At 38.7% G+C, this 12,105-nt stretch overlaps 1 protein-coding gene across 2 annotated transcripts in view; it reads right to left on the minus strand.

The window, feature by feature from the left end:
- The window catches only part of LOC139133996 (probable thiopurine S-methyltransferase), a 34,604-nt gene extending 25,237 nt beyond the window's left edge, over positions 1-9,367 (minus strand). The window contains exons 1-2 of one of the 2 annotated variants that reach the window (XM_070700828.1): positions 8,995-9,367; positions 4,230-4,338 (exon numbers count right to left, since the gene is read on the minus strand). In XM_070700828.1, the coding sequence (XP_070556929.1) occupies positions 4,230-4,327 (98 nt within the window). In that variant the 5' untranslated portion in view covers positions 4,328-4,338; positions 8,995-9,367. The remainder of the gene's footprint in view (positions 1-4,229; positions 4,339-8,994) is intronic. The other variant, XM_070700827.1, reaches the window with a different exon arrangement.
- Between the last annotated feature and the right edge of the window lie 2,738 nt (positions 9,368-12,105).

The following is a 12,105-nucleotide window of genomic DNA, read 5'->3' on the forward strand; positions in this document are numbered from 1 at the left end:
GATCCAGAGCCAATTGAACAAGAGATACCCGATTTATTTCCTTCATGTGCTATTACTCGAGCCATGTCAAAGAAAACTTCCGAGAATCAAAATACTCTCAAAATAATGTCACAGATGTTGACTTAAATGACACCTTTCTCAGTCAGGTGTTTGACACGGATCATTCCGTTATCCCTCGTGGATTTGAAACTTCCAGTAAAACTTCTGCTGACCAAAGTCAGACATTTTCTAGATCAAATCTCATTGCAGAACAACACAAAGACCCAGATATTTTGTCTTTGTTTGACAGGGTAGATGATGAAGGTAAAACTTCAGATAGCTCTGTTTCCTATTATACAAAATCTGGTATTCTCATGCGTAAATGGAGACCTCCAGATGTTTTGGTTGATGACGATTGGGCTATAAAACATCAAATTGTGATTCCAAAGCCCTATCGTGCTGAAATATTGCGCCTGGCCCATGAAACGCCCTGGGCTGGTCACTTAGGAGTCAGGAAAACTTATCATAAAATTCTCAGTCACTTTTATTGGCCTAATCTCAGGCAGGACGTAGCACATTTCTGTAAAACTTGTCACACATGTCAAATGGTAGGAAAGCCGAATCAGACCATTCCAAAGGCCCCTTTACAGCCAATTCCTGCATTTCAAGAACCATTTAGTAGGATTCTAATAGACTGTGTTGGGCCCCTACCAAAAACAAGATCAGGAAATGAGTACATGCTGACAATAATGTGTACATCAACTCGGTTCCCCGAAGCCATACCACTGAGAAATATAAGACAAAGACTATAGTGAGAGCTTTAGTCAAATTTTTCACTTTATTTGGCCTCCCTAAATGTGTCCAGTCCGATCAAGGCTCCAACTTTATGTCTGGTATTTTTCAACAAGTAATGGATCAGCTAGGCATTAAACAGTATAGGTCATCCGCCTATCATCCAGAAAGTCAGGGTGCTCTTGAGAGATTTCATCAAACTTTGAAAAACATGATTAGGACCTACTGTTTTGACACAGAGAAGCAGTGGGATGAAGGAATTTATTTTTTGCTCTTTGCTGTTAGAGAGTCAATTCAGGAGTCTCTTGGTTTTAGCCCATCTGAGCTTGTATTTGGACATACAGTCCGTGGCCCACTTAAGCTCGTTAAAGAGAAATTCCTATCAGACGATGATGATTGTCTGAATATTTTGCAATATGTGTCAGATTTTCGTACGAAAACTCTCTAAAGCATGTGAATTAGCCAGAGAAAATCTTGAGTCATCTCAGCAGTCAATGAAAACCAAATATGATAAAAACACCTCAAAACGGAAGTTTGAACCAGGTCAAAAGTTCTTGTTCTACTTCCAATTCCTGGCAAACCACTCCATGCTCGTTACTTTGGGCCATACCTAATTGATAAGAAATTGAGTGATTTAAATTACATCATAATAACACCTGACAGGCGAAAACAAAAACAGCTATGTCACATAAATATGCTTAAGCCATATTTTGATAGGGATAATCCTACTATAACTCAGCCTGTCAGTGCAGTCAGTTCAAACCATTATGAAGATAGTGATACTGAAACTGACTTGAGTGATAATACTCTAAACTCAAAGCTGGGCTCGGTCAAGCTTCAGAACTCAGAAATCCTGGAGAAGCTGGAGTCTACAAAGTTGGCACACCTCCAGCCAGAACAACAACAACAGGTGAAAGAACTGCTCCATGAATATAAACACCTGTTTCAAGATGTTCCAACGAGGACAAACGTCATCTATCACGCGTTGATGTTGGGGACAGTAAGCCTGTAAAACAACATCCATACAGACTGAATCCAACAAAAGCAAAATATCTCCAGGAAGAAGTCAAATACCTGCTGGACAATGACTTTATTGAACCCAGTAAAAGTAACTGGAGTTCGCCGTGTATACTTGTTCCCAAATCAGATCACAGTTATCGTATGTGCACGGACTTTAGAAGGTCAACACTTTAACAAAGACAGACACTTTCCCAATCCCGAGGATTGATGACTGCATCGACCGAGTGGGAAAAGCCAAGTATGTGACGAAATTTGACCTACTGAAGGGATTTTGGCAAGTCCCTCTGACGGATCGTGCTCGTGAAATATCCGCCTTTGTTACACCAGACGGATTGTTCCAGTACAAGGTGATGCCATTCGGAATGAAGAACTCTCCGGCAACGTTCCAAGGATGATCAACGACGTCATATCCGGGCTAGACGGATGTGCAGCTTACGTTGACGACGTCGTCCTGTATAGTGACACCTGGGAGGAACACATCAAGCTCATGCGGAAGTTCTTTGAGAGACTGAGCAAAGCAATGTTGACTGTCAACCTTGCCAAATCTGAGTTTGGTTGGGCTAGGGTAACTTACCTCGGACATACTGTAGGACAGGGTGAGGTAAAACCTGTTGATGCCAAAATCAGTGCCATTTCAAGTTTTCCCATACCAAACTGCAAACGACAACTGATGCGCTTTCTCGGTATGGCTGGTTACTACAGAAAATTCTGTCCAAATTTCTCCACAATTACTGAGCCTTTGACTAACTTACTTAAAAAGAAAGTAAAGTTTGTTTGGTCAGAGCAATGCCAACAGGCATTTGATACACTTAAAGCCATACTGCAAAGTGCCCCAGTGTTGTCTGCACCAGATTTCACTTTGCCATTCAAATTAGCTGTAGATGCTAGTGATACGGCTGCTGGTGCTGTTTTATTGCAAGAGGATAGTCATGGTATAGATCATCCTGTTTGCTATTTTTCACGCAAATTTAACAAATCTCAGAGAAACTACTCTACAATTGAAAAAGAGTGTTTATCTTTGATATTAGCTTTACAGCATTTTGAAGTTTATGTTACTTCTTCAAATCAGCCAATAGTGGTTTATATTGATCACAACCCTCTTGTTTTTCTGCAGAAATTTAAAGGCAAAAATCAGAGATTGCTAAGATGGAGTTTAATGTTACAGGAGTTTAATCTTGACATTAGACATATCAAAGGCAGAGACAATTTAATTGCAGACTGTCTCTCTCGTATTTAGAGTTTATTGTTGTTCACTTTCAAGAAATTTTACTTTAGAGTAAAACAAAATTTGAGTACTTAAATCCTTTTCAAGATTACATTTGTAAAAGAAAGATTTTTCTTTGAAAAATTTTCTTTTTTTGAAGAGGGGGTGTGTTATGTAGGTCATTCCCCCCACACTCATCATGACCTGAGTTCAATTAGTCTAGAACATTCTCAAGGTCACTGCCCTTGATGACCTCACAACCTTGAATTCAATTAGTCATGTTTGGAATGTTCTGGAAAGTTGATTAGTTGTGTAAGGGAGATAATTTTAGAACAGTAATTAGCATGTCAATAAAAGTTCTAGATTGTTCTTATATGCCTTTATAAAAGGGACGTGCACAGCTTCCAGTCAGACTTTTGGGATCGTGTCTCTTGTGTGTTACTAAACTCCAGCAGTAGTCATTCTCAAGACTTTTCAAGACCTTCACTGTCAACGCTGGATTTATACTGTGGACTTTGTGCAGCTTCAAGCCTGCAAGCCAAAGGACTGTTCATTCATCCGACTGACTGTTACAACTCTGAGACTGGAGCTTTGCCGTCCCAGCTGAGATAAGTAGTCTGTACACTTTTAAAGCTTGTACTCTGTCCCTGACTTAGCAATTAGTTTTGTTTTCGTAATAAATTTTGTTTAAACGTAAACTGCTGAGTTCACCCTTTTGTTCGTTTTCTCTGCACGTAACAATACATACATATGTACATACATACATACACATACATTTAGATGATGGACATTTTCTTGGCTTTATTTATAACTTCTACACCGTATATACATACATACATGGCAAACTTTAAGCAAAAGCTAACACTAAATGGATATGTGCCATTGCCCAAATTCAAGAAAGATGAAATATATTTTTTATCAGAAAGAACTGGGGAGGGGGATTGCCCACTCTTTTCCTGAGAGAGTAGCATACAATTACTTATTGGGGGAGGGGGCTTTGTAGTGCACTTGCCCACTCTTTTCCTGAGAGAGTAGCATATAATTATTTTTTGTTACCAAGTCTTGAACCAAATCAGTCTTTGAAATATTTTACTTGTAAAAGGGCTTAACCCTTTTACCCCAGTTCCCTGTATACAGGTCCAACTTTACCACAGAAAACAATGGATTTGGGACAAACTATGGTGGTGAAAGGGTTAAACCACAATAAACCAGCAGCTTTGGAAAAATATCTTACCCATGGACCTCTGATTTATGGAATCCAGTTCTTCCTGCTGCCCAACTTTGATCCCATTGTTCAACAGAAACATCTCTTCCTGCACCTTCAAAGTTCATTTTTTTTCCTTCTGAAGAAAGAGAAGTAAGTACAAAAGCAAACATTTAAATGGATATGATCTTAATTCAATAATAGTTGAACGTGACAATTGTTATCTCAGAAAATTTGTAATTCGAGTGTATACATATATATATATATATATATATATATATATATATATATTATATATATATATATGTGTGTGTGTGTGTGTGTGTGTGTGTGTGTGTGTGTGTGAGAATCTTGCAACTTTTAGTTGTCATTCTGAAGCCTGTTTTATGCACTAAGCAATCATTAGGAGTCATGATGATTGCATGAATCAGCCTGTAGAGTGACAACTACAAGTTGCTAAGATTCTCAGTATTTAACTGCCTGCAGAAATGCATTGAACACTATACTTTGCCTGCATTGACAAACATTTGCTTTGCATATATATATATATATATATATATATATATATATATATATATATATATATATATATATATATATATATATATATATATATATATATATATATAATGTTTATTGTGCAACAACACACTTAAGAAGTGTGGTAAGGCAAAAATACCTGTACAGTTCAACGAAGTGTGGTAAGGCAAAAATACCTTTACAGTTCAACAATACAAGGATATACAGACACACACACACACACACACACACACACATATATATATATATATATATATATATATATATATATATATATATATATATATATATATATATATATATATATATATATATATATATATATATATATAAACACACACACACACACATGAGGTTCAAGATCACCCGGAATAGGATGCTCAATTATTATGCCCAAGCAGAGGTGGATAATAATACTATATAATTTTACCAGCATAACCAGCAAGGCTGCCTTCACGTGCTTCACTTGTCAGGTGGTTGTGGTAGTGACACAACGTTCCGCCCAATGAACACTTGGATACTGATCAGTTTACTATTAGTGTTGGTTTCATTTAAAGAAATGAAAGCTGGTCATCAAACTACATGTTACCAAACCTCCATGCAGCACCACTGCAAGCTGAGTAGTAAGGCGTTTTCTTTCAGGCAAAACCACCATCCATTGCATGCCTCTTGGAGATCATGGAGGCTGAACTAAAAAGCTCTGGCCATGGAGGTAGCAGAGACTTTCTTTCATGAATTTGACTTTTGTGTGTACCGTTGCTTTACTGTCTGTTCTATGCTCTAGATCTTTTGTGTCTATATGTTTATTAACAAATTTTGACCTAGTGTTATGCATTCTGGATGGGTATGCTTGCAATTATGTCACACCGGCATAATTAATTTTTGATTAGGCCAGGAAGAAAAAATAAATTGTTCATCGGAATCGCCGCTTCTACTTTGGCATATTTGGAAATTTTTTTTTTTTTGATCCCGGCAAATTCTTACTTCCGCATTACAAATATTTTTAGTACTGCCGCTGGTGGCGCCCTACACTGTGTCGGGTTTTCGCGGGCACGGGATTTTGAATGAGACTTCATATGTGTTCGGACTTAGTTGACCGCCAACACGTTGTTGTGACGTCTGAATTTGGCGAATCACGACGCAAAGTGGGTCGATTTGGCCAGAAATTTGCTCGTTTTGTAAAGGTTAGTACATGTCACATCATGAGTATTAATTTGATCGCCAACATTCGACGTGATGGCCAACAGTTAGTTCCAGAGACGCTATTCAGTGTTTGTCCTGACATTACGTTCGGCGATTTGTTCAACAAGATCGTGACAGCAGATATAGATGGACGGTGCATCTGATGAATGAAAATTGCATCGAAAGTATAAAAATTTACGGCAATGACAAAACACATGGTTGCGTCGATGTTAAAGTACGATCTGAATGATGACTATATAACTTCACTCCCGATCACAGTACAGTGTTGTTAGACCATTGTGTAAAATGTGTATATATAGTAGGTAAAACACTTGAAATCTACACAGAGGTTTTTGACCAAAAATTCTTCTTGGTTGTGAAAGTATGACCCTAATGTAGACAAAAGAGGCCAAACATGGGGCCAAAGTAAAATGAAAAAACTCAGATGCTAGGTCCTACCAGGACAATATTAAAGGACAATACTGAATTGTTGAATTTCAGTGATTTGCTGTACATTTCAGTTTTATTCTGAGAGAATTTTGAAATACTCAGAATATGTTGTGTAAACACTAACTGTGAATGTAATGGCCTATATTATTGTTGGTAAATATAGTCTTGAATTCAGTTACAAGTATCACTGTTTCTTGTCTGAGATATTTCTGGTAAAAATGGAAACAATTATCTTGCCTTGTCTGCATCTGTGCAAAAATGCCAGAGAACCGCGTTTACCTTCGGCCTAAAAAAAAAAAATTCGCTCGCCGCTCCTGGAACTTGGTCCAAAAAAATCCGATGAACAAGATTTTTTTTCTCTAGCCTTAGGGAGAGTTAAACAGACACAAAAACAACAACTAGGGCAGATGAATGCTGGCTGCCCTCACTGATGTGTAATTCAACTAATACAAGTAATGCAAGTCATTAGACAGAAAAATGCCAAGTCATTCCACTATTGATGATTAAACAGTGTTCTCCCCAGGATCAAGCAAAAGCGTAGCGGCTAATTTGCATAATCATTTGCATATCATTAATTTATATTTGCATATGGATATAAGCTTGCACATGCACCCAGGCATTCATGTACACTCACAACAAAATGCAATGGTAACACACAAGTATGCAATTTGAACATCATGGAAACTCTTTATTACACTTAAATAAATCATCACAGTATAGTACAATTGCAATTAAAATAGAAGATTCAAACAGTAACAGCAAGTTCAGATTGAAAGCAAGAAATAGTTCGTCTGATTGGAGTTTCATTAATACATATATTGCTAATAAAATTGTCAAAAATTGCCAACAAAGAGGAAAATTCATAAGTTTAAGCTTTACACAATTCAAATGTAATTGAGTTTTATATCATTTTCGAACGACAAACACCGCGAATAATGTTTCATCACGGGGATCAATTTCAACCAGCCCCCCCCCCCCCCCCCCCCGCGTAACTACCATTGCCACTGAACATCGTCGTTCGATTCTTGATTTTAAAAATACCACCAAGATGATCACAAGACATGAACTAAGTACGACTAGAATCACTCGAAAATCAGGTGTAAAATCTTTCAGAGAACGTGTCAGAGTGGAACAACACGCGACGCCAGGATCAATGTCAACACGTTATAAACACGTCGGCCAACATGGCCGCCGCCATATTGGAATTTATGCAATGTGAACTCGATCGTGATCGTGATCGTACTCGGACAAAAAAAAGATTATCGTTGTAAAATCATAATCAACCTCACTAGTCAACTGCTTCTTTTGTTTCTTTTGCGGTCCATTTCGTTGATCAAAGCATGGGAATGTGATCAAAGGCCCCGCTAGTGCTACACCGCCTAACTCTGTGAATACTTGTCCTCGATGTATACCGACTAAAGGTCTTTGTTGGTCGTAATAGTCGTTGTAGAATGAAAACTTGTGAACAACCCAGCCGATTCTTCTATTGTTTTAACGTTCCTCTCAACACTTACGGACAAGTTATCGGACGCATACCATACTTCACACCTTCCACTCTTTCACCAGGTTGAAAGTTGCAGTGAGCGCTTATGTGTAGACAATGCATGCAACAGCTGGTAGCTACGCAGAGCGCTAGCGTGTGAACTAAAGGATGGCGGGAATATTTTAAAGCGTAGCGGGGAGAATCAAAGCGTAGCGGGGAGAGGCGAAAGCGTAGCGGGACCGCTACGCTAAAATGGCCTGGGGAGAACACTGATTAAATCATGGGTGTAAAAAATCTATTTTTTACATCCATGATTAAATAAAGCTCCTGGTACTGTGGGTGCACTGAGTGGGGGACTGTGAAAGGAACTGGCTAAAGCACCTACTAACTTGCCGTACAAAATAACACATTCAAGGCTTAGATATGTGCCATTTGCATGATTTGTCCGGTAGGCAGAAATGTATACAACTACAATCATATACCTATGGTTACAATCTTACATAAACGGACCTGTACTATTTAAAGCAGTAGTGCTTGTGGTAGTACTGAGAGTGAAGAGGCCAGTCAATTTCAAACCGTGGCCTGATGGTCAAGCTCAACCTGAGCTTGCCGCAGTATGCAGGCTGGCCAATAGGATAGGACCAGAGCGCTAAATGTTTAAATGTTTAATATTCCTACATTGATAGCCAAATGCAGCATGCAGTAATTTGTTTCAGAAAGTGGTTTGTGTCATCGGTACTCGCTGAAGTTCCTATGACGGCGAAGTATAGTGGATAATAGGCTAATCTGATAATGAAACAACTGTGGTTTCTCGATGTGTGATGTAGCCTTTCAAATTCAATACATCACAGTCCCTATAGAGGGACTGTGAATACATGAATGCTAGCCCTACGAGTATGGCGAGAGTGTCCGGCTTTGGATACGCCGCCTCCGGTGGTGGGAGGCGGCGTAGCCAAAGCCGGACACTCTCGCCATACTCGTAGGGCTAACGTGAATGCATGATTTAGCGGCCAGAACACACGGAACAGTAGAAATTGTTTCGCATGCTGAAAACATGGATGTCCATGTTGAAAGCAAAGGCCAACTGTTTACTAACATTGGATTCTGACGGCGTCAATTTATGGAAAACGAAAGTCATACCTGCGATTCCTTTCCAGAGAGGCCTGGTGCAGTGGTGGTGCAATACTGGGGGAGGTGACTCAGCAGTACATGCAGTGGGACGGGAGGCGTTGGTAATGGTACTCTCCCTTGTTTTATGGTGTAGGCCTATATGGTGTTATGTAACCTGCTTACGAAACGAGTTGTGCGCCGCACTTGTACTACGCCACTTCACAACTTCAAGTTCACACATATACTGAGGAGTCCAGTTGTTCCTGACCTTTCAATAAACACGCTACGTTACTTGTTGTACGTGTCATCGGGCTTCGCGAAGCGACGACCGGAACAACTTTGGGTGACAAAACATGACGCACACCCCGGACGCACACACTTCAACACACTTCAAGGTGCACGACAATTTCACCACCAAGCGTACATATCTATATTTCTTTCGTTTTTTATATCTGATAACTTCTCGAAACAACGACAGTTTTTCCATTATCTTCAAACAGAAGAGAATATAAAAAAGGTGATGTATTGTAATTATCGAAAACTTGCTCTTTTCTTGACAAAGATGTGAAATGTACGAGAGAAGTATATCTTCTGGTAAGTTAATTTTGAAAAATAATCATTTTTGCGACACAAGGGTGCAGTCAATGAAAGGCAGCTACTGACAAAAGGAGTTATATTTTCGCATACACAACAATGGTATTTTATTTTGGCCGAGTAACACTTTTGCCGAAGTGTCACGATTCGCTTTTCTTGTCACAATGCACAGCGAACGATATTCGTAAAGGCTGTAGATTAGTCCCGCAATCTTCTGTCATTGAGTGTCTTGTCATCGAGCAACTACATTATTGTGTTGAAACAGTCATTACTTACGACAAATAAATGATATTCGAAAACTAAGAGCACGGTTGAGGACTTTGCTGATTTGCACTAGGGTGTAAATTTTACGTGCCTGCCTTAGCCCCTTCCCTCTATTTCATAATGTTTATCACCATCTGGAGGAAAAGTCTATCGCATTTTGTGGTCATGTTGCCCAAGACCTTGGACTCATTCCATGCACACGTGATGATCTTGGGTAAAGATAAAATACACATTACGCCCAGTCTGCTATAGCCACAGTCGTTTGGTGGGCTATTCAGCTCTGGGACTATTCGCCCCATAGACGAGTGTACAGAAGCGGGGTTGTTTCTCGCTTCTGTACACTCGTCTATGGGGCGAATAGTCCCAGAGCTGAATAGCCCACGAGGGACTGTGCTATAGCCTAATAAAAATACACTTTTCTATAACAGTAACTGCATGTAGAATAATACCAATGTACTTGACTTTCTGTGATCGCATTACTATTAAGGTAGAACGCACCTCGGGGACAGACATTCGGACTCTCAAACTTTTACAGTTCTCTGCTGATATACCACATGTGGGGTTCATTTTAAAGCTCTTGGTGAAAGAAAACTTTTCACCGGTTTAGTTTTTTGAAATTCGAAAATTTTTATTTTTCGCCATAGAGTTAACACAGGGATGGCGGCCATTTTGAATTTCTAATATCGGTAAATCTTGCATGGGTAATTTGTTTCTCTAGAACCAAAATTTGCACGGTGACCACCTATTTTCATTCTTGATTTTGAAAGAGAATGATTGAAAGATTCCTTGAGGAAAGTTAGAGCAAAAGTTTAAGTCTTTCACTTTCGAGGTGCATACTACCTTAAGTCTAAAGTCGTCTATCTTATAGAGACGGCATTGTAAGAAGGCTGAGGTATGAATTACATTAAATCGTAAACGTGAAAATGAAATAAAAATCTTTCCGAGAAGCGAACCCGATCATGTCTGCAAACATCTCTTTTGCATATTTCGTACCATGGGTTTTATTTTGTGTTTCTATTTCTGTCGAAAACGAAACAACTGTCTCTGTTACCGTGGTAACTAAGCTTACTTTTGTTTATTATGGACTGGGACAAACAATTTTAGTTCAATGTATATTTTGCTTCGCTATGAATGTCGTTTTAATGTAATTGGTTCCTACGTGTTTACAGGAATAGAACGCTTTGCTGAAATTTAAGCCTGGTATTAGTCTTTGTGTTTATAAAAATACCCGTTCAAGTAAAATTTCGTCATCTGTCCCCTGTTTACAACTAAGAGCCTATGTACCGCGATATTTTACATTTCTATCGAAATAACTCACGAATGTAAAGTTTGTTGTTATTTTATCGTGTCAGGTAAAAAAAAGTATCCGAGATACTGCAGGCAGAGCTTATACAAGTTCTAAATATGACCGACGCTCTGAGCCGGACTTTCTATCAGAAATTTTGTAAAATTTCCAGATATAAATGTAAGCTTTTATTCACCTTGAAACATCTCAAAATTATAATATATTCTGATGTTATAAAGACGACAGATTTTGATCTTGCAGACAGTTTTTTCCTTCCCTGTGTCCGTGGATATTTCCCTTGACGTTTTTTCTAGTCAAGTCTCTTTGAACATTTTGTTTTGAAGACCACAAAGCAAGATAAATGAAATTCCGGACTGTATAACCCCAAATCACTATTTTAAATAAATATTACAATTAAACTTAAAAACAATAGTCAAGTATTATGAAGTTGTTTTTATATTCTGCTCTACATTGTCATATTAACTTAAAAAACAGAAATAATTAGTAAAATGACATTTATTTCCATGAGACAACTGTTCTCGGCTCATCCCAAAGTATCACTTTCTGTTTGCTTGGTGTCTAATGTCATGGTGTCATACGCGTACTGAAAAAGTATTTATTTCCCACCGATTCGGGCAGCATACACACACATATTGTTGATCACAAAATGCGGGCTTCTTTTATCCGCTGATATAATGCACAATACATGTAATAGGGTTACAGCACTACACTTACCTAAGATGGAGCGACACTGTCGACAAAGGAACCGTTTTGTCGAACCCAAACCCAAACATCAACCGTTTACGTTTGACCACCCGATATCTTGTGATTAATCGCTGAAAGTACCAATTTCTGTGCTGTTCAGTAGCATTTCTTTGAAACTCACAGCCAGTGAAAGTGCTTTAACAGCCGTCCAATTTACCTGGCTGCCGAGTTGTAACAAAAAAATAACTGCTGGGCTTGGAAGAGTTGATTTTATAGTGAATTATGTCCCTCTA

This window comes from Ptychodera flava, chromosome 5 (assembly GCF_041260155.1).
Source record: "Ptychodera flava strain L36383 chromosome 5, AS_Pfla_20210202, whole genome shotgun sequence".
NCBI classification, from domain to species: domain Eukaryota; kingdom Metazoa; phylum Hemichordata; class Enteropneusta; family Ptychoderidae; genus Ptychodera; species Ptychodera flava.